This window comes from Geotrypetes seraphini, chromosome 2 (assembly GCF_902459505.1).
Source record: "Geotrypetes seraphini chromosome 2, aGeoSer1.1, whole genome shotgun sequence".
Lineage (NCBI taxonomy): Eukaryota > Metazoa > Chordata > Amphibia > Gymnophiona > Dermophiidae > Geotrypetes > Geotrypetes seraphini.
The window spans coordinates 153,887,604-153,911,381 of NC_047085.1; the positions used below are offsets into that span (position 1 = coordinate 153,887,604).

Consider the following 23,778-nt stretch of genomic DNA (forward strand, 5'->3'; position numbering starts at 1 on the left):
CAACTCTCCCACCAATCCCTACTGGTCGAGTCCTCCCTTAAACGCTCTCATCCCTCCCAGGTCTACGCCTCTGTACCGCCGGGCCGAGAGGGGAGAACGATGGACAAATTTGGTAGAAAATTCTACCAAAACTCCATGATGGCGTCACGGGTGCTAAACTACAACTTCTTTTTCTCTTCCTATCTGGAGTTCTTCTTGCTGGTGCTCCGCAAGTTCACTCCGTTCATAGACAACCAAGCTCGATTCGAGTTCGAGGAAGTGGTAGCCTCCCTCTCCCAATTACGCCTCCAGCTGATGCAATCCTCCTTCGATGCATTCGAACTCTCGGCACGCGCCGCCGCAAGCGCGGTAGCTATGCGTCGCCTGGCATGGCTCCGTACTATCGATATGGATCCCAACCTACAGGACAGACTCGCCAACGTACCATGTGCTGGAGCTGACCTGTTCGATGAGTCTATCGAAACTGTTACCAAGAAGCTGTCGGATCATGAAAAATCCTTTCAATCCATCCTGCGGCCCAAACCCAAACCTCAACAGTCTCGACCTTCCAGGCCACCCCTGATTTACCAGCGGCGTTACATGCCCAGACAAACGCCTGCTGCGAGACAGCCTGCGAAGAGACAACCTCCCCAGAAGTCTCAGCAAAAACTTCAGCCACCGGCTGTACCTAAGGCTCCCCAGCCCTTTTGACGCCCCTCCCGGGAGCATAACCTCGGCCTCTCCCATAGGGGGCCGCCTCCATCTTTTTTACCACCGATGGGAGGCCATAACCACGGACCTATGGGTCCTCTCCATCATAAGAGAAGGATACTCTCTTCAATTCCACCGGGCCCCCCCGGACCATCCTCCAAGAGAGTATCCTTCAAGCTCGACGCAGACCGCCCTTCTTCTTCAGGAAGTCCAAACCTTACTTCAGCTTCGGGCTGTCGAGCCGGTCCCGTCAGACCAATTGAACCGAGGGTTTTACTCCCGGTACTTCCTCGTCCCGAAGAAAACGGGCGACCTGCGACCCATTTTAGACCTTCGGGCCCTCAACAAGTTCCTGGTCAAAGAGAAGTTTCGCATGTTGACTTTGGCTTCTCTATACCCCCTCCTCGAGCAGAACGACTGGTTATGCTCCCTGGATCTCAAGGAGGCCTACACTCACATCCCCATTCACCCGGCCTCCCGAAAGTTCCTCAGATTTCGGGTGGGAAATCTGCACCTACAGTATCGAGTGCTACCATTCGGCCTATCTTCGTCCCCCAGAGTCTTCACAAAGTGCCTGGTGGTAGTGGCCGCAGCACTCCGGGACAGGGGTCTACAGGTGTTTCCATACCTCGACGACTGGCTCATCAAGGCCCCGTCAGCCCCAGAGGTCACTTCGGCGGCCTTGGCTACAACCTACTTCCTCCAGAATTTGGGCTTCGAGATCAACTTCTCCAAGTCTCATCTACAACCCACCCAGTCCCTCCCCTTCATCGGAGCGGTCCTGGACACCACCCGACTCCGAGCATTCCTGCCCCGGCAACGCATGGAGTCTCTTCTTCATCTCTGCCAGTCGGTGGCTACTCGCCAAACCCTACCGGCGAGACAACTGATGGTGCTCCTGGGCCATATGGCCTCCACAGTACACGTGACACCCTTTGCCAGACTCCACCTCAGGATCCCCCAGTGGACCCTGGCATCACAGTGGAATCAGACATCCGATCCACTGTCCAAACGCATCGTAGTCACACCTGCTCTTCGGCAGTCTCTACTTTGGTGGATGACCTCTTCGAATCTATCCAGAGGTTTGCTGATGCACTCTCCCCCCCATCAGAAAGTTCTCACAACCGACTCGTCGAATTACGCATGGGGGGCCCACCTGGAGGGTCTCCGCACCCAAGGATTCTGGACCAGTGCGGAAAGACTACACCAAATCAATCTATTGGAACTCAGAGCCATCTTCAATGCGCTCCAAGCTTTCCAACACCGACTCCACGACATGGTAATCCTCATTCGCACAGACAATCAGGCCGCCATGTATTATATCAACAAGCAAGGAGGCACGGGCTCGGCCCTCCTTTGCCAGGAAGCTCTACGAGTCTGGGACTGGGCGGTGCGCCACAACGCCCTACTCAGAGCAGTATACATCCAGGGGGAGAACAACGTCTTAGCAGACAAACTAAGCCGTCTGCTACAACCGCACGAATGGACTCTCCATTCCAACCCCCTTCACCAAATCTTCACGCAATGGGGGACGCCTCAGATAGACCTCTTTGCGGCTCCCCACAACGCCAAACTGCCTCAGTTTTGCTCCAGGATCTACACTCCTCATCGCCTCGAGGCAGATGCTTTTCTACTGAACTGGCGGAAACGATTTCTATATGCGTTCCCACCATTCCCGCTGATCCAGAAGACTCTGGTCAAGCTGAAACTCGAACGGGCCACCATGATTCTAATAGCTCCTCGGTGGCCCAGACAACCTTGGTTCTCCCTCCTACTTCAACTCAGCAGCAGGGAGCCAGTACCACTTCCAGTGTTTCCTTCACTACTTACTCAACATCAAGGATCACTACTTCATCCCAACCTGCAGTCTCTCCACCTGACAGCTTGGTTCCTCTCAACGTAACCCCTCACCAATTCTCACAAGAAGTGAGGGAGGTCTTGGAAGCTTCCAGGAAGCCCGCCACTCGACAATGCTACTCCCAGAAATGGACCAGATTCTCCTCATGGTGTGTTTCTAAGTCAAAGGAACCTCAGCGAGCTTCCTTATCCTCCGTGCTGGACTATCTCCTACACCTATCTCAATCTGGGCTCAAGTCCACATCCATACGAGTCCACCTGAGCGCTATTGCGGCGTTCCACCAGCCTCTACAAGGGAAACCCCTCTCGGCCCATCCGGTGGTCGCCAGATTTATGAAAGGACTCTTCCATGTTAACCCTCCTCTCAAACCACCCCCAGTAGTTTGGGACCTCAATGTAGTCCTTTCCCACCTCATGAAGCCCCCGTTTGAACCACTCAACAGGGCCCCTCTGAAGTATCTCACCTGGAAAGTGCTTTTCCTTGTAGCCCTTACGTCCGCTCGCAGAGTCAGCGAACTCCAGGCATTGATGGCGGACCCACCATTCACAGTATTCCACCATGACAAGGTGGTCCTCCGCACTCACCCGAAATTCCTGCCTAAGGTGGTCTCCGAATTTCATCTCAACCAATCCATTGTACTTCCAGTATTCTTCCCTAAGCCTCATTCTCACCACGGAGAATCGGTCCTTCACACTCTAGACTGCAAACGTGCCTTGGCTTTCTACCTGGATCGCACCAAGCCACACAGAACCACTCCTCAACTTTTTGTCTCCTTCGATCCTAACAAGTTGGGAAGACCCGTATCAAAGCGCACCATCTCTAATTGGATGGCGGCTTGTATCTCTTCCTGCTATGCCCAGGCTGGATTATCACTTCCTTGTAAGGTCACAGCCCATAAGGTCAGAGCAATGGCAGCCTCAGTAGCATTCCTCAGATCAACACCAATCGAGGAAATTTGCAAGGCTGCCACCTGGTCCTCGGTTCACACATTCACCTCACATTATTGTCTGGATACCCTCTCCAGACGGGATGGACAGTTTGGCCAAACAGTATTGAAAAATTTATTCTCTTAAGTCGCCAACTCCCCCTCCATCCCACTGAGGTTAGCTTGGAGGTCACCCACTAGTGAGAATACCTGCCTGCTTGTCCTGGGATAAAGCAATGTTACTTACCGTAACAGTTGTTATCCAGGGACAGCAGGCAGCTATTCTCACGTCCCACCCACCTCCCCTGGGTTGGCTTCTCAGGCTAGCTACCTGAACTGAGGAGACACGCCCGGATCTCCGGGTAGGAAGGCACCGGCGCATGCGCGGTGCGGGCATCTAGAAACTTTAAGTTTCTACAAGCAACACGTGCTTGTGAGACGTCCGTACCGGGGCTCTGTCTGATGACATCACCCACTAGTGAGAATAGCTGCCTGCTGTCCCTGGATAACAACTGTTACGGTAAGTAACATTGCTTTTCCTGAAATATCTGCTATTTTTTTCCCAAATGTTATATTGCATTCTTTTGCTCCCATGATTCCCCAGCAGAAGGTAAAGGAAGACTAAGAAAAGTTAACAAGCAAATAACAATCATTAAAGAATTATAAGTTCATTGTGCAAAAATAGCAGCAGTAAAATTTTCAGGAGTCATTTCTTTCTCTGTTTGTTTCAGTGTGAGAACGGCTTGATCACTTAAGCTTTTAATGTGTCCCCAAGTCACAGGATCCGTCTTAGAATAACGCTTTCTTTTCCGGTCGTCTTGCTGTGGTATGGGAACTTGTGGTCGCCGTAAGATTAAATCAAACTCAGGAATGGGGTTCTGCAAATGTTGGCGATACGACATTTCTTTCTGCTTCTGTAGTTGATGAGACAGGAACAGGAGGCGTGTCAGCAATGGCTCGTGCAGGTTGGACGTGTCTGCTAGGCACCCAAACAAGACCTATAGGAGTTAAAACAGCGGCATAACCCCTTCCCCAGGTTATTAAGGGAGCAGGGCCATGCCAGATAGGATTAGGAGACAGTTTATATTTAACCAGAAGTTGTGGTAATGGAACTGCCTTTTGATGATGTTTATCATGTGCAGAGTACTCTGAAAAATAGTTCAAATAGTTAATAGTGAATAAAACAATGGTTAAAGACATTTGAATCTGTCTCAATTTAGGAACGGCATATTTCACTGGTTTCTGTTTTAATAAATATGATTTTAATGTACGATTTGCACGTTCTACAATGGCTTGTCGTGTAGAATTATAAGGCAAACCGTGAATCAATTGGATATTCTATTCTATTTTCTATTTATTCCATTTTTTTATACCATTCTCCCAGGAGAGCTCAGAACAGTTTACATGAATTTATTCAAGTACTCAAGCATTTTTTCCTGTCTGTCCCGGTGGGCTCACAATCTATCTAGTGTACCTGGGGCAATGGGGGGATTAAGTGACTTGCCCAGGGTAACAAGGTGCAGCATGGGTTTGAACCCACAACACCAGGGTGCCGAGGCTGTAGCTTTAACCACTGCGCCACACTCTCCCCAAAGTTTCCGAGGAGAAATTCAGTTTAATCCAGGTGAGGATCATCAGTACTAATGGTTTACTATGATTAAGAACAGGCACAGTGACCGCAAATTTTTTTTAATCATCTGGATGTAGAGGAATGGTAAAAAAAACAATTTTTAAGGTCTATTACCAAAACCTCCCATTTTATCGGGATTATGTTAGGATTTGGAGTTCCACATTGTAAGGGGCCCATTGGTTGAATGCATTGATTTATTTTCCTAAGATCATGCAGTAATCGCCATTTACCTGATTTTTTTTCTTTATTACAAACACCAGAGAATTCTAGGGGCTTATCGTAGGCTCTATATGTTTAGCATTCAATTGTTCTTGAACTAATTGATGCAAAGCTTCTAACTTTGGCTGGGTTAATGGCCATTGCTCCACCCATAGTGGAGTTTCAGTAAGCCACTTTAAGGGCAAGGCTGTATGATTCATTATTGTATCTACAATACAGTGTTGAATTGTGATAACAAATCTCTACCCCAGAGATTTAGATGGACTGGTAAGATATAGGGTCTGACAGTGGCTGTCTGCTTTGTTCCTTCTACCGTAACTGTTAGCCAATATTTACTTTGCTTCGCTTCCTGCTTTCCTCCAATTCCCCACACTTGCTTTACCTGATCAGTGGGCCATTCCGATGGCCATTGATTCAGAGCTATCACAGTGACATCAGCTCCAGTATCTAATAACCCTTGAAATAAAATGTTATTGAAATATACATTCACCAAAGGACGACTATTACCTATTATCTGTTTAAGATAATATACCTATTATCTGTTTAAGATAATATACCTATTATCTGTTTAAGATAATATACCTGCTTTGTAGTAGAACCAAATCCTTGATTCCCATGAACCACCTCTTTTCCTCCTGCAGGTGTGATAAATGGCAACAAGATTAATTGTGCAAATGATTCTCCTGAACACAGTTTGGGAAATGTTAGTCCAAGTTTGTATCTTTATATTTCCTATGTAATCAGCATCTATCACTCCAGGAATTATAAATAAACCCTTTAGGGCAGCAGAAGATCTGAGTAATACCAATCCTACAGAGTTGGGAGGTAAAGGTCCCGAAAGCTGAGATTCCAATCGATATATTTCTCCTGCTATTTTCAATTCCTGTTCTGCTTGAATATATAAGTCTATGCCCGCACTTTGAGTTGTTTCAGATTTTGAATTTAACACAGTTGGCTTTGCGCTTGAAATTTCAAGGGGCATGTTATTGTAGTCTCTGTTTGTACCGGGGCCAGAGACCTGCCCGATGGGAAGTTTCCTGAAGGGTTATGTCTCACTGTTTCTGAGCGACATTGGTTAGCCCAGTGATATCCCTTCTTACATTTTGGACAAATACTAGGAGGTCGCCCTCTGTTCAATACCGGCGGTTTATTAATATTTGCCTTGCAGTTTCGTTTGAAATGTCCTGGTTTCCCACAGCCATAACAATTGCCTTTTGGAGTGGAACTTTTTTGTACTGCAGCTACTAAAAGGCCCATTTGATATGTTTGAGTGCCAATATCAGCACAGGCTCACAGCATATCGGCTAAGGTAATATCTGCCCTGTTGTCTAAACCTTGTAATATTTTACGGCAATCTAAATTAGCATTGTCTTTGGCTAGTTTCATCATTAAATCACTTTGAGCCTCATTATTATCTACTTGTCTTTGTATTGTTTCCTGCAAACTGTTTATGAATTCTATATAAGCTCGGTGGCTCCCAGTTTGATGCTTGCATAACTTTTAACTGGTTTTCTTAATGCTTGTACTTTTTGATATGCTCTGAATGCACACTGACTCCCTATCGTCAGTGTTTCTGTTGGAAGTACACTTTGTTGGGGAATAGTGGAGAAATTTGCTGTCCCATATAACTGATCTGGTATATAAAGCCCTCCAGACTGTAAAGCTCTCCATTGAGCTTTCCTTTGATATTCACTAGCCCACATAACATATTGACCCATAGTCAATACCATGCGCATAATGTCTTTCCAATCTTGTGGTATTAAAGTATGTGCCCCAGCCAGGGTTTCAAATAACCCGGCTGTGAAATTACTTCGTAAACCTGTCTGAAATAGATTTATAAATTTCTCGCTACATTGCGAAAGATAATGGTTGATAAGTAGCTATCTGTCCTGGACCATTAGGATCTCGGGCATATGTGACTGGTAGGCTTGAATTAAATCTTTCATATCCTCTGCTTCCAATTGTCCTTCCTCTCTGACCTTTTTCATCATTGCTTGAAACGCACTTAAAGGGTGCGCTAATATTTCTTCCTTTTTTGCATTTAAAGGAACTGGAGGTAACTGTGCAGGAGGTATGATTTTTGGATATATGTTCTGACTGGAATAGTCAGGGGGGAACGGTTAATGAGACTGTTGACACCTTGGAGGACGCCTCAGTCCCTACCTTCTCCAAGGCACATTTACACTTCTGCCATACCATTAATATGGCTGCTAATGCTCTAGGCTCAGCATACACTATTTTCCCAACTCTTATCCAATCTTCTAATTTTAGAGAACCCTCTTCTGGATACCAGGGGCAGTGCTCTCCTATCTCTTGTACTAAACATTTTAACTGCGAATCAGATACCTCTCTATCTGTATTTCTCAGAATATACTTCAATTCTTTCACATGAGCACGCTGTAAATCTGACAGGGAATTTCCCATACTTACTCGATAGGATCCCGGAGGATGAGGTGCACCTCGTCTTATCGTTAGATGGAGCAAGCAGGGCAAAGGGTCCTTGTTCTGGGCGCCACTTGTAGGGATGGAATACAGAGTATACACACACACAGGATACGAGTTAGGCGGAGGTGTTGCCGTGGCAAGCTCCGTACCCCTTTTATTATGCTTCTATGCTAATGACGTGAATACCTCAGTCATATGTATGGCCTTGATAGCTGTTACATCAACCAAAACACGGATCAATGACACCACCGTTTTTTCAAAAAACCTCTTATAGGTGTCTTTTAGGGCTTCAGACATGCCAATCGGTCACCACATAGTTCGTGGTTACCCACTTTTTGGCTATGGCTTCTTCACCAGCCCTCTTAATAGTTTTCTAGTTTTAGTTTTTAACTATTTTTTAAGAACAAAATAAGAAAAAAGCGAAATATTTAACATAAGTTTTTAAGTATAAATATTGTTATTAAGACTAAGCACTTTTAAGATTAAGCACTTTAAAATAAATGAAATTTAAAAATTAAAAAATAGTTAAAAACTAAAACTAGAAAACTATTAAGAGGGCTGGTGAAGAAGCCATAACCAAAAAGTGGGTAACCACGAACTATGTGGTGACCGATTGGCATGTCTGAAGCCCTAAAAGACACCTATAAGAGGTTTTTTTAAAAAACGGTGGTGGTCATTGATCCGTGTTTTGGTCTATGCTAATGATGTCATAGTAATTCCCCCGTGTACATCTCTAATGATTGGTGGATACAAAGGTACATGCTTTTACATCGTGTCACCCTCAACTCTGCACGTAGGCAATGCCTGATTAACATGTAGACAAAACCTGAGTCTTTGCACGTATTCAATGCCTGTCAGCTGATGTCCTTTCCCAAATAAGGACTAATTAAATAAGATAAGGGTTAATTTGTGACAAGTAAGGGAGAGAGTAGGAAATGATTCAGCATTCTGTCACAGGGGCTTAGAAATCAGTGTGCTGACCTCGCCCTGATTCAGAATGGCATCTCTACAGCTTCACATTTGGAAATGGGCAATTTCTTGAAATATATTTCTCAAGATGATGTATATGCAAGAGAAACAGAATGCTCTGGTCTACAAGCTCAGCAGATTTCTTCAGCCGCATGAGTGGACTCTCAACTCCAAAGTCTTCTGCCACATCATCTTGCTTTTGGGGACTTCTCAGATAGACCTGTTGTGTATCCCCTCAAGCACAAATTACCTCAATTCTGTTCCGGTCAGTTATCTCTTCATCACCTGGAAGCAGATGTATTTCTTCTGGATTGGTCATACAAGTTCTTATATGTGTTTCTGCCAATCCCTCTAGTTCTGGAAGATGTTAGTCAATTTCAAACAAGAAGCAGCCATCATGATTCTCAGTAGCCCAGGCAGCCATGGTTCTCCCTTCTACTTCAGCTGATGTCAAGGATCCAATTCCATTACAGATCTTTCCATCTCTTTTACATCCCACCTGTAATCTCTACACCCAACAGCTTGGTACCTCTCAACTTGACCTCTGCCCCAGTTCAAACCATTATAGCTGCTTCCAGAAAACCACCTACACAACAATGCTATCGATTCAAGTGGACACGTTTTACTTTATGGTGTAATCTCCATCACCTGGATCCTTCCACATTCTCTATTGCTTTGGTGTTGGACTACCTTCTCCACTTATCCAACCCTGGACTTAAAACCAGAGTTCACCTCAGTGCTATTAGTGCATTCTATGTTCTTTTCAATAATAAACCTTTAGCTACTCATCCTCTTATTTCCCTGTTTATGAAAGGACTCTTAAATTCAAAACCTCCACTAAAACCTCTTCCAGTTATTTGAGATCTGAATGTAGTCCTCACCATTCTGATGAAGCCTCCATTGGAATCTCTTTCAACTATTCATCTTAAGTTTCTCACTTGGAAAGTGGTCTTCCTGATCTGTGTCACCTCAGCTCATTGAGTGAGTGAATTTCAAACACTAGTTTGTGACCTACCTTTCACAGTATTTTTTTCATGACAAGGTGGTCCTAAGAATTCATCCTAAATTCCTTCTGAAAGTAGTCGCAGAATTTCACTTTAATCAATACATTATACTACATGGTTTTTTTTCCAAAGCCTCATTCTCATCTTGGGGAAATGGCTTTTTCACACTTTGGGACTGTAAACGTGTCTTGGCTTACTGTATACAGAGGACTAAGCCACATAGGTCTTTACCTCAAGTGTTCATCTCTTTTGACCCTAACAGATTAGGAGTGCCTGTAACCAAACAAACTATTTCCATGTGGTTAGCGGCCTGCATTTCCTTTTGCTATGCTCAGGCTGGGCTGTAACTCGAGGGTTGTGTTACAGCACACAAGGTCCATCAGTGGCTTTTTTGCATTCCATTCCCATTGAAGTTATTTGCAAAGTTGCTACTTGGTCCTCAATTCACACATTTACATCTCACTACTGTCTAGAAACCTATTCCAGATGAGATGGTCGCTTAAGCCAAGCAGTACTACAGAATTTATTTTCTTCCTCCATCCCTTTTCTGTAAGGTAGGGTGTCCCACATCTGAGAATATGCCACCTGCTTGTTCTAGGATAAAGCACAGTTACTTACCATAACAGGTGTTATCTGGGGACAGAAGGCAGATACTCTCACATCCCTCCCACTTCCCCTGGTTGGCTTCTTAGCTTGCTTACAGAACTGAGAAACTATGAGCCAACGTTAGGCGGGAAGGCACTCATTCAGTGCAGCCAAACTCGAAGCTTTACAAAAGCTTAAAGTGACAGTACACTTTAACACTGTCCGTACTGGGCTCTGGCTAATGCCATCCACATGTGAGAATAGCTACCTGCTGTCTCCGGATTACACCCGTTACAGTAAGTAACTGTGCTACCTCTTCATTGGAATCTGTCACATGATTTCTTAACTTGTTGGTTTTACTGTAATAACTGGTAGAAAATTTTGTTAAAATGGCTTTGATATATATAATTGATGTTATCCTGCAATCCTGCTATATTGGTTGCCCTGCAGCTTGTTTAAAAAGGGCATGACTTTTGCTTCAGAGCAGAAAAAGGAATGCTTGCTTACAATACCTTTGTTAGCATTGGTTTGTTGTTTACTTAATTTGCTCAATATTTGCAGAACCTACACTTGCATGTCTGAAGCCTAAATTGACTTGGTTTGTACAAATTAGATGTAGCCAAAGTTGGGATATGAAGCAACTGCTTCAATTTTGAATGTTGATTTCATAGTGCATTAGTTTAGTTGATTTTGTAGTGTGCTTGCAGGTGCATGCAAGTAGGAGAGATGGGCCCCCTATGCAAAAAACCAATATGATGGGCTCAGTTATTGGTCTGGGAGCGATTAGGATGAGCATAGTGTTGATATATGGAAAGATGGATTTTTATAATCCAAAGGGGTACAATATCATAGAAGGGAAGCAAAAGGAGCATCCAATGTTCATTCTTTTATGCAGGAAATCTTTGTGCATTGATATTAGCCTCGATTCAAGAGGGGGCTGGGCATTTGGATTGCATCTTTGGACAGTTTTGTTGTGGGTTTTTTTAAATATGATCTTTGATAGAACACTGGGTAAAGAAAATGTATGTTTTTTTGTCATGGAATTTATTGGATATTTTCTTACCTATTAAGAAAACTAAAATTTTGAGAACCTTGAGGCAGATGTTGGTTTCTTGCAGGAGACGCACCTCTCTGATCTAGTTCATCAGAAACTGTAGTAAGAATGGGTGAGAGAGGGTTTTTTTATGGGTGGGGGAGTTTGCTTCTTCAGAATGAAGGGGGGGTTGCTATCTTGCTAAGTCATTGATGTACAAAGTGAATCAAGTTATCAAAGATCCAGCTGGGTGCTATGTAGTTGTTCACCTGCATAAAGGAGAGCAAGAAATGGTTTTGCTTAACATATATGCCCCCAATGCATGACTATCATTTTTTGAATTGCTTGTTAAGTTAAACTGGGTATACAATTTTGGGATAAAAAGCTGTTCCTTTTAGGAAATTTTAACCAGATATGCAATAGGATTTTTACTGGAAATTTAGATACTGTCAGGTGAAATAAGAGGATTCCAGATCTCTGTAATTCATTGGGGATGGTTGATGCATGACATTTATTGCTTCCAACTGAACAAAATTAAAACCCATCTATCAGGAGCCTTCAACTCTAGGCACAACCACTTCTTGCAAAAATTAAGAATGCATTAAATGGACTAGTAGCCATATCCAATCATGTGCCAGTATAGGTAAAAGTGTGGGGGGATGGGGAGTGCAACTTAGAAGATTGACAGTTTGCAGTTCCCATCATATTTTTTAATGGGAATGATTTCCACAAACATTTAAGAATGAGGTGGTGTACTGTATATACAGTATATTGGATTCATTATCAACAGCATGAAGGATGATGACAAAGTAACATGAAGATCAAAGATTCGAGAATATAAGAAAAAGATCAAGGAAAAATGTATTTTTTTACTCAAATAAAATAGGGACTAATCCCATGAATAGTAAAGAACTGTTTAAACTCATTAACACTATTTTTTATGTCACTCAGTTTAAGCAATCTTGTTCAGATCATTTACCTTCTTCAGATAATTTAGCTTCTCATTTTAGTACTAAAGTTCATAACTTGAGATTGAATTTTGTGGGAACTATATGGATTATCCATCTATGCTTTGCCCTTTATGAGAGGCTTTTCTATCAGACTTGAATTGGAACTCCTTTGAAATTCCTGATTGGAATTTATTTCTTAAACTCTACTCAAAATACGTGAGATCGTACTGCCTATTAGATACCTGTTCACCTATAGTCATGAAATCAGCTCCTATTAAATTTAAGGTGGACCTCTCGCTGGTGATATCGATGGGCACATGTGCAGAATAAACGCAAAAAAAACCAAACACCAACAACAGATCAAGCTGCCGAAGTCAAGCAATCCTCCACTTGACAGCGGGAGATATGCCTACTCGCTCCCGCTGCTAAGCAACTCCCCTCCCCTCCCCCAGCAGTGGGAGAGATGCCCATTCTCTCCCATCGTCAAACAACACACCCTCTCGGCAGCTGGAGAGATGCCACTCTCTCCCACCATCATGCAATCCCCCCCATGCCTCCCAACAGCCCCTGCCCTCTCCCCTTACCTTACTTAGATAGCTGGCCAGAGGGATGCCTACTCCCTCCGGCCAGTAGGCCCAACTTGTCAAAATGGCAGGCCTTCCCCTTGGATGCACCAGGGAGGAGCCTGAGGCTCTGATTGTCTGAGGTTGTTTAAGGCCTCTCCTATGGGAGGGGTGCTATGGGCCAATCAGAGCCTTAGGCTCCTCCCCAGATGCATCAGGGAGGAGCCTAAGGCTCTGATTGGCCCAGACGCCTAAGGCCCCACCCATAGGAGGGGCCTTAAACAACCTGGGCCAATCAAAGCCTCAGGCCCCTGGGGAGGGGAAGGCCCGTGGCTGGTGGGAGTAGACATCCCTCCGGCCAGCCATCTAAGTAAGGTAAGGGGGAAAGGGCGGGTGTCGTCAGAGGCACAGTGGGGGGGGGGGCAGTTGTGTGGTGGCAGGAGAGAGTGGGCATGTTGGGGGGGGGATGTTGCTTGGCAGGAGAGAGTGGTCTATAAGGATAGCGACTTGTCTATGAGGGACTTCACCTTGAGAAAGCATTTATGTGAAACGTGTTGAAAGGGTATTATATTACAAGAGAAAATATAAGAGATTATCCCTAAAATTAGAGCTTTTAAAAAGCACACATAAGACATGTCTTTTCTCCCACAAAAACTACTATAATTCATGTAAATTTTGTAACTTGTTTTTTTGTTTTTAATGTCTAATTTTATCATGAACCAGAAAAACATAATACAGCTATAATACACGTGCTCAAAAACCATACCCCCCCCCAAAAGACTATAATTTATGTGAGTCAAGTAATTAGTATTTTGTTTCATTAGCCACAGTCAAAACACACGCCACGAGACACACTTTTCATAATACTGGCACTGTACCGGAACCCCCAGACCAGTCACTGAGTTTTTGTAACCAAGAGCTGACGCCGCACTTGGAGAATGACTCTGCGATGTACAAGAATCCACTGGAGTTCTCGTTTCAATATACAAGAGCCCATTTGCATGGCAGTGTCGGAGCCTGCTAGAAAGCTTGCAAAAGACGACAAGCCGTTTTGATAATCTGCCGCTAAAATGCTTGCAGGCTAAACCGACTGGAACTGGTTTAGCGACCACATTAAAGGCTACCTTAAGTTTTAAGAATCTGACCCTGAATTTTCCTCCTTTCCACTCTCGGATCCAATGTCTCTTTCTTTCTCTTCCCCTAGGTACATTACCTTTCTCTTCTGGGATCAATTATCTTTCTCTGATTCCTTTCCACCCCCATAAGCAGCAATACAAACTTGGTGAGCAGTACCAAACTCTTGTGATTGCTGGCGCTCACTGCTTTGGCCATGGTTTCTACTGGTGGCCCCTCTAGCTCTGCTTGCGGGTCAGCAGCTCACTCCCTACTCCTGCCAATCTACCTAAAGTTGGCTTTCTTTTGGCCCCCAGTAGCGACGGCATTATACATATGCTGCCTGTGGCCTGGTCCAAAGCTTTCCATCTGACCCATCCTGCCTATGTAGAAAGAGAAAGTGATGTTGGAAGCAGGACAGTATAAGTGCAATGCTGCTGCTGCTGCAACCGGAGACCAACAGAAAACCACCTTTAAGGTAGACTGTCATGGGAAGAGAGTGATGTTGAATTCCAGGTGGAAAAAAAGAAGCTGGATTGTGCCGAAGGCAGGGGTTGGAAGTGGAAGAGAGCAGAAAAGAAGTTTGGAGAAGATAGGAGATGCTGTAAAATTTTTAGCGTTTTAAAACACAGCCATTCATTTCTGGTCCTTGAGGTTCACAGTAGAGAATGACAGGGTGACAAAATTCATCACTGTTCCCGTCCCCGCGGATAACCGCAGGAAATAATCCTGTGGGTCAGTGGTTATGGCCATTCATACTCTGATTCTTCCTTCTCTCCTTAAAGAATGACATGAAGATGGTTTCCCGCGGTTATCCGCGGGGACGGGAACGGTGATGAATTTTGTTACCATGTCATTCTCTAGTTCACAGGCAGGCCATATTTTCAGGGTATCTACACTGACACTTACCTAAACAATTCATGGCTGCTATTGCTACAAAAGGGGCTTAACAAAATGTATTGAGTAGGAGTTATGTAATAAAGACTTGTGCTATCAAGATATTGATTTCTTAATTTTTTGTAAATATGTACATAATCTTTTCTTTGAAACTATAAATTATAGATCAGTGATAGAATCTAGAAAAATAGTTCGGTTTGAATATTACCTACAGAACAAAAATCATTAAACTATCTAATTTTCTTCTTCAGAATTGATTTCAGCAAGAACCATAATTTTATTTTCTTTGGAAAACTACCTTACTATAATTTATTTGGTCAGGAAACATGCCCATAACAAAAGGAGGTAGAATTGTGCATGCATACATTTGCTGTAAGAAATACTCAATTTAAGTACACACATACACTCCTTCTTCTGTATTTGCGGTGGTTACGGATGGAACATATGGAAAAGTTGCGAATAATTTTCTCATATGTTTGCGGTTTTCTGTTAAAAAATCTCAAGAATATGATAAAACCGCAAATAACATATGAGAAGGTTATTCGCCTCCTCCCCCGCCTGCCCAGATCTCTCCTTAACCCTGGCCCCGTCTACAGAGCAGGGGAAAGAGAGAAGCCCATTGCCAACTCCCGTTGCATCACTCCAACCCCTCCCACCCCACCAAGCCACCACTCTTACCTCCGTGCTCCCCTCACTCCCAGCCTGTCTCCTCAGAGCCGCGGACCCAAATTCCAGCGGTGCTCACGTGATGGTCTCAGCCAATGGCTGGGCGACACTCCAATCCAGGCCATGGTAACAGGAGCTTGAGGGGGCGGCGGCAGCTGCTGCCTGGCATGTGAGGGCAGAGATGAGCTGCGCTTGCACTTGGCCAGGTGGAAATGAGGCTTTAACCCACCCCTTTGAAATGGCAGGTGTGCACCCCTTTTCTTGATTTGGAATAGGTGTTGGTGGCAGTTGTATAAATGTTTGTTTCTAGTCGTATAAATTGGCCATGGATGAGGTAATTTGGGGGGGAGGGGTCAGCACGCTAAAAACCGCGAATAGTCGAAACTGCGGGTACCGAAACCGCAAATAAAGAGGGAGGATTGTACTTTAATTTAAAAAACCAGTGCAGAGTCTGCAGGGAAAAAATACTTGTGGATTTTGAAGCAGTATGAAAATAGCTCTTTAGTACATTTGTTGATAGATTACCGTATTTTCACGCAGATAACGCGCACCCGTGTAAAACGCGCACACGGGTATAGCGCGCAGAAACCACGATTTTATGTACAAAAACTTTTGTATACCGCGCTCACGGGTATACCGCGCATGCAGCCCGACTGTCCTTTCGCCCGCCCCGACTCTCCTCTGGCCACCCCGACTCTCCTTTCGCCCTCCCCGACTCTCCGTGCGCTGTCCCGACTATCCGTTCACCCTCCCTGACTTTCCGTGCACTGCCCCGCCTCTCCGTGCGCTGTCCCGACTCTCCGTTCACCCTCCCTGACTTTCCGTGCACTGCCCCGCCTCTCCGTGCGCTGTCCCGACTCTCCGTTCACCCTCCCTGACTTTCCGTGCACTGCCCCGACTCTCCGTGCGCTATCCCGACTCTCCGTTCACCCTCCCTGACTTTCCGTGCACTGCCCCGCCTCTCCGTGCGCTGTCCCGACTCTCCGTTCACCCGCCCTGACTTTCCGTGCACTGCCCCGACTCTCCGTGCGCTGTCCCGACTCTCCGTTCACCCTCCCTGACTTTCCGTGCACTGCCCCGACTCTCCGTGCGCTGTCCCGACTCTCCGTTCACCCTCCCTGACTTTCCGTGCACTGCCCCGCCTCTCCGTGCGCTGTCCCGACTCTCCGTTCACCCGCCCTGACTTTCCGTGCACTGCCCCGCCTCTCCGTGCGCTGTCCCGATTCTCCGTTCACCCGCTCTGACTTTCCGTGCACTGCCCCGACTCTCCGTGCGCTGTCCCGACTCTCCGTTCACCCGCCCTGCCCTGCTCCCAGCTCTGTAAGCATGCGCAATGGTCTGAGCATGCTTGCCGCTTAGTTTTCACCAAGGCTGTTTTTCTGGTGGTGTGCTTTTCACCACGTGGCTGTGGCCCCCCTCTATCTGGCCTTGTAATTTGCCCAGTGAATACTATTTTGACTATACAACAGCATCTCAGCCTTTGGGTAAGCCTATAAAAGATTAATGCTGCATGTAGAGCCCACATTTTAATTTGATCTCTTCAGATTGGTATTCTGCATTTATCTACCCGGTAGTAGAGTTTATCAATTAAATTTAAATGTACCGCCATAATGGCAGGAATAAGACGAAAGTCATATACAGTGAACTTTAAGCTTCAAGTCGTTGCGAAAGCTGAGGAAATAGGCAACCAGGCCGCAGCGAGAGAGTTCGATGTTGGAGAAACATCGGTGCGTGAATGGAGAAAAGATAAGAAGGAACTGGAGAAATGCAATCCGCGCAAACGGGCACGTCGTGGGGCCAAACCAAAATGGCCTCAGCTGGAGGATGACTTGAAGCAGTGGATTCTGGCGAGAAGGGAGCAAAATCAATCAGTCTCTACTGTTGCGATTCAGATGAAGGCAAAACTACTTGCCAATGGAAGAGGAATACCCGACTTCAAAGCTGGCTTCACATGGATCTCAAAATTTATGAAAAGGAACGGACTATCAGTTAGATTGAGAACAACTGTTGGCCAGCGACTTCCAAATGAATGGCAGCAAAAATTGATTGATTTCCGTGACTTTGTCGCCAAAGAAATATCTGAACTTAGCATCACTGCAAAGGACGTCATCAACATGGATGAAATTCCAATGGCATTCGACATTCCAGCAACAAGAACCATAGCCCCCACAGGTACTAAATCTGTTGCCATCACCACAATTGGGCATGAAAGAACGTGTTTTACAGTCGTTCTTGGTTGCTCAGCTAGCGGGGTTAAGTTAAAGCCCATGCTCATTTTCAAAAGGGTCACTATGCCCCGTGAAAAGCTGCCCACCAGTGTGGTTGTGCACTGCAACAAGAAGGGATGGATGAACTGCGACGTAATGAGATTGTGGGTAGATAAATGCTTTAGGGCAAGACCGGGTGGATTCTTTGCAAAAAAATCCTTGTTAATTTTGGATGCCATGGCTGCCCACAAAGAAAAAAATGTTCAGGCCTACATTAATTCTACTCGTGCCCACATCGCTGTGATACCTGGAGGCCTGATGTGTAAGCTGCAACCACTTGACATCGCAGTGAATCATCCATTCAAGACTTTTATTAGAAAGGAGTGGGAGGAGTGGATGCAGAGCGGCACGCACGAGTACACACCCGCGGAGCGGCAGAAGCGGGCAACTTTCACAGAGGTCTGCAAGTGGGTGGCTTCAGCATGGGACAAAATAACACCAGATACCATTCGAAACGGATTTAGAAAAGCGGGCATTGTTTATGAAACCAATGACACTACGGGTACTACCAGTGCAGCGGAAGGAGGCAACAACATGGATATCAGCGATGATGATGATGACGATGATGACGATACCACTTCGGAAATAAACGAGGATCGTCTGCAGGCCGTGCTCAGTTTATTTAATGACGATGATGACAATTCGGATTTTGATGGATTCAAGGATTCAGATGACTGTGATGATGATGACTGAATAAACCTGTAAACTTTGTTTATTTACAACTTTACCGTAATTACGGTAACTGTATTTAGATTATTTTGTCCTCCATACTTCGTTTGATCTACCGGTTAATGTTATAGTTTATAAGAATTAACATGTTTCTGTTCTTGTTGCTGAATTCATACTCACTAACTCTAGATTAAAAGTTATAAGGTTGTTTATAAGAATGAACAGTTTTTTTCTTTTCACGTGTTTGGTTGGAGGATGTGTCAATGGTGCGTGAGTTCTCCTATGTCTGGTTGAGGTGGATTGAATTACCGGTATTTAGCTGAAGAAATTATGGTAGTTAAACAACCCCCCCCCATTCCACACACATTGGTAATTCTCTTCCATTTTTGTTCCCATTATAAAAAACACTGATAAGTTTCCAGAAAAAATACATTAAAATAAGAAGTGAAAACAAAGGCCCCTACAGATAAGAACATAAGAATAGCCTAACTGGGTCAGTCCAATGGTCCATCATGCCCTGTAGCCCATTCTCATGGAAGCCAATCCAGGTCACTAAATACCTGGTCAAAACCCAAAGAATAACAACATTCCATGCTACCGATCCAGGGCAAGCAGACGCTTCCCCCATGTCTTAATAACAGACTATGGACTTTTCCTCCAGGAATTTGTCCAAACCTTTTTAAAACCAGCAACGCTATCTGCTTTTACCATAACTTAAATCATTCCTTCCAAACAGAGACCTTGCTAGATGTCAAATACAGAAAGAACAAGGTACCGTAACTTCACAAGGACTTAGCTGTGCAGGAATACCTATACCTATATACCTATACCATATACCTAGTGCAAAAATGTGCAAAGGTCTGTTTTTTTCTTTCCATCACTACATAGCCTACGGTAATGCCACACAAGCAGCGCTGTTACAAATATATTCTGAAGGTCAATGCTAAGGTTAACAAAGTTTCCTTCCTTGGACCACAAGGAGATACTGACAAACCACTGAAAGAGATCCCAGGAACAACACCCAAAGACCCACTCAGTATGTGAACCAGTTGAGTGGAGTGGACTAGGGTAACTGGGGGGTGGAAATGGACCCGGAGTTTTCTCAGCAGAATTTCCCAGACCACCTCTTCCTCTCAACACATTGACACGCTAGTGGGTTTATTTTATAGCTTTTTCACTCCCTTCGGTCTGCCTGTCCCCCTTGAAGTCCTGTCCCCCCCTTGAAGGTCTGCCTGTCCCCCTTGAAGGTCTGTCCCCATCCTGAAAGCCTGATGCCCCCCCCCGACGTCCGATACATCCCCCCCCGGCAGGACCACTCGCACCCCCACCCCGAAGGACCGCCGACTCCCCGACAATATCGGGCCAGAAGGGAGCCCAAACCCTCCTGGCCACGGCGACCCCCTACCCCCACCCCGCACTACATTACGGGCAGGAGGGATCCCAGGCCCTCCTGCCTTCGACGCAAACCCCCCTCCCTCCAACGACCGCCCCCCCACCAAGAACCTCCGACCGCCCCCCCAGCCAACCCGCGACCCCCCTGGCCGACCCCCACGACACCCCCACCCCTCTTCCCCGTACCTTTGGTAGTTGGCCGGACAGACGGGAGCCAAACCCGCCTGTCCGGCAGGCAGCCAACGACGGAATGAGGCCGGATTGGCCCATCCGTTCCAAAGCTCCGCCTACTAGTGGGGCCTAAGACGCGTGGGCCAATCAGAATAGGCCCTGGAGCCTTAGGTCCCACCTGGGGGCGCGGCCTGAGGCACATGGTCGGGTTGGGCCCATGTGCCTCAGGCCGCGCCCCCAGGTGGGACCTAAGGCTCCAGGGCCTATTCTGATTGGCCCACGCGCCTTAGGCCCCACCAGTAGGCGGAGCTTTGGGACGGATGGGCCAATCCGGCCTCATTCCGTCGGTGACTGCCTGCCGGACAGGCGGGTTTGGCTCCCGTCTGTCTGACCAACTACCAAAGGTACGGGGAAGGGGGGTGGGGGTGTCGTGGGGGTCGGCCAGGGGGGTCGCGGGTCGGCTGGGGGGCGGTCGGAGGTTCTTGGGGGGGGCGGTTGTTGGAGGGAGGGGGGTTTGCGTCGAGGGCAGGAGGGCCTGGGATCCCTCCTGCCCGTAATGTAGTGCGGGGTGGGGGTAGGGGGTCGCCGTGGCCAGGAGGGTTTGGGCTCCCTCCTGGCCCGATATTGTCGGGGAGTTGGGGAGTCGGCCGGGCAAGAGGGCTTGGGCTCCCTCTTGCTCAGATCGTGGATGCGGGTGCGGGTGGGAGCGCGTGCGAGCGGTCGTTCGGGGTGGGGGTGCGGTGAATCGGGCGGGGTGGGAACTATGTAAAAAAAATTTTGTATACCGCGCGAGGGGTATGTGCGGTAGGTAAAAACGCGTATAACGCGCGCGTTATATGCGTGAAAATACGGTATATCTTCTTCCTTTCCCCCACCCCCAAAAATAATTGCATCATTTTTACTTTGAGTTGAAAACCAGAAGAGCTTTTGGGACCTGTTCATTTTAGAGCTCTGCTCTTATTGGTGCCCACCAAATTTCTCATCTATTTGACTAACAAAGTATGTGTCATTTTTTTAGTCTCATTTCCAGTGTTCAGGATAACTCATATATACGTATATTTATAGAGACATGTTTTCAGAAATAATATAGCTCTGTATTCTTTTTCAGATTACACCTCCTCCTTCACTATCTGAGCCACTAAAAGAACTTTTTAGGCAACAGGAAGTTGTAAGGATGAAACTGCGTTTGCAGCACAGCATTGAAAGGGTAAGAATATTTTATAATCTTTGTTTAGCAAACAGCATATTTAGTTTACTTTCTTCTGTAAGTACCGTATTTTTCGCTCCAAAAGACGTACTTTTTTCCCCAAAAAAGTGGGTTGAAATGTCTATGCATCTTATGGAGCAAATATTACCTTTTTAAATCCTGGTGGTCCGGTGATGTATCAGTAGGAGAAGCTTTCCGTGCTTGTACCTTGGCCCGCGCCGCTCCCTAAATGGCTGCCATCAGTTCACGAAACCAGAAGATATATCAAGGAGGGACTTGTCGACAGAAGGAAGGTCTCGGAACAGGATTCTGAAGTTTTTTTTCATCATCGGCGCGGCTGGCTTATTCAGGTAAAACCGCCGCCATGCTGAAAAATCTTCAGAGGCCTGCTCCAGACTTTCCTTCAGCTGACGAGTCCCTCCGTGATATATCTTCTGGTTTCGTGAAACCGTAAGTTACATCAAGGAGGTGCTCATCGGTTAAAGAAAGCCCTCTGTGCAGACTTCTCAAGATTTTTAATCGTGGTGCGGCTGACTCGATTGGGTAAGATAGGTGTGAGGGGAACTGGGGGATGTTGCTGCACTGACCCAGATGCAATTTTTGCTGTGGGAACAAGGTCGTCTACCACTGTAGTGGGACAGTGGAAGACCTTATTCCTGTTCCCGCTATAAGTTGGCTACATTGTTTCCTGTTTTGGCAGGCTATCCGCTGGTTGCTGCAGTTCATCGCAGGAATCCTTTACCGTGTCATTCTCTAAACCCTAGCCCAGGAGTGGGCAATGAGGGCCGCAATCCAGTCGGGTTTTCAGGATTTTCCCAATGAATATGCACATTCAACAAAAAAGGAGAGCTATAGCTACAAACTATTCATAATTTCATAAATATTTAATCATTTATTATAATTTTATATTGCACCATCATATTTTTGTTGTAATAACATGATATTGCCTTTGTTCTCTAAATTCAAATAATTGTGATTTTAAAAGAATAACTTATCTTTTTTTTTATTTTAGGAAAAGCTCATTGTGTCTAATGAACAAGAAGTCCTGCGTGTCCATTATCGAGCGGCAAGAACATTAGCTAATCAGTCTTTACCTTTCAGTGCTTGCACTGTTTTGCTTGACGCAGAAGTATATAATGTGCCACAGGATTCTCAGGTAAATAAATAGAAAGCAGACATGACACATTTGAGGCCTCAGTGGTTTAAATGTAGATATAAAGTAGAGAATGACACGGGGACCGTTTACCGTGGTAAACCACAGGCCACAGGAATGGAGACATTTGCAACTGGTTTACCACAGGAATGGGGACAAGACCTTTTTATCGCCCTGTGGAGTGGTGAAAAGTCTTACTCCTGTGGTAAAAAAAACTGTGCCCCTGTCAGACTCGGCATCTTCTCCCCAGCTCCTCTTGCGCCTATTTTACCTTCAGGAGCTAGCCATGCCACGATGAAGACAGAAGGAACCTAAAACCAAAGCCTGAGATCAATGTGATTTAAAGAATAAAATTACCAGACAACAAAAAGAAAAAAAAAAATTGATTTTATATTTGTGATTAGAATATTTCAGATTTGAAATATGTATCCTGCTAGAGTTGGTATTAGACATAACTGGGGACCGCAAAGTCCAGGCTGTGCTTCTTTAGCTTCCAGCTGGCTTAGGGCTTTCTCTCTGACCAGGGGGCAGTTGCCCTAGTTGCACTCCCCTAACATTATTCTTGCCATGTGTGACTAAAGTATTCTGTTAGCTTGATTTTTCTATGTAGCATTCTGTAATAATTTGGTTTGTTCAGTTTTCACAATAGTGAAGAGGATATTTGTGAAAGGGAGGGGAGATGAGTTTTGTTGAACCTTGCTCTGTTTTATTTGTGTTTATAAAATGACAATTGTCAGAGGAGAAGCTTCCACCCCCACACATGCGACTGCAGGGCAGCACAGGCAGGCTTTGCCTGCATCAGTTTGTTTTCTAAAGCGCCGCAAAGGTAAGGGGGAGGGAGGGACATAGATTTGGCCGGAGGTAGGGAGGGGGCCATACACGCGCGATCGGTGATTGCATGCCTTCCCTCCCTTAAGTTTCTTTATGCAGCAAAGGTAAGGGGGAGGGAGATTCTCAGGCCGCTGAAGGGCGATGAGGTGGCAAGAGGGAAGGGTGGATGCTGCGGAGACGGGGTGGTGAAGGGGACGGTGGGGACAGGTCAGTGAAGGGGACGGTGGTCCAGTGACGGGGCAGTGACGCAGACAGATTTTTTCCCTGTGTCATTCTCTAATATAAACGAATGCCAATATTAACATTCATTGTATTAAAGTCAAATTCACAACTGTTTAGGGGCATGTCAAGAATGGCTAAAACAGAACTCCTTATCTTTTCCCCTAAACCTGCCTCCCCCCTCTCGCTATTCTCTATCTCTGTGGATAACACTATCCTCCTCCCTGTCTCGTCAGCTCGCAACCTTGGGGTGATCTTTGACTCCTCTCTCTCCTTCTCTGCTCAGATCCAACACACCGCCAAATCCTGTCGCTTCCTCATC

The 23,778-nt window shown here is 45.8% G+C and overlaps 1 protein-coding gene across 6 annotated transcripts in view; it reads left to right on the forward strand.

Annotated features, from left to right (window-relative positions):
- Positions 1-23,778, forward strand: part of ANKRD12 (ankyrin repeat domain 12) — a 245,661-nt gene that overhangs the window by 199,987 nt on the left and 21,896 nt on the right. For all 6 annotated transcript variants that reach the window (XM_033934050.1, XM_033934047.1, XM_033934052.1 and 3 more), the window contains 2 exons: positions 21,155-21,253; positions 22,266-22,409. In XM_033934050.1, coding sequence (XP_033789941.1) covers positions 21,155-21,253; positions 22,266-22,409 — 243 coding nt within the window. The remainder of the gene's footprint in view (positions 1-21,154; positions 21,254-22,265; positions 22,410-23,778) is intronic.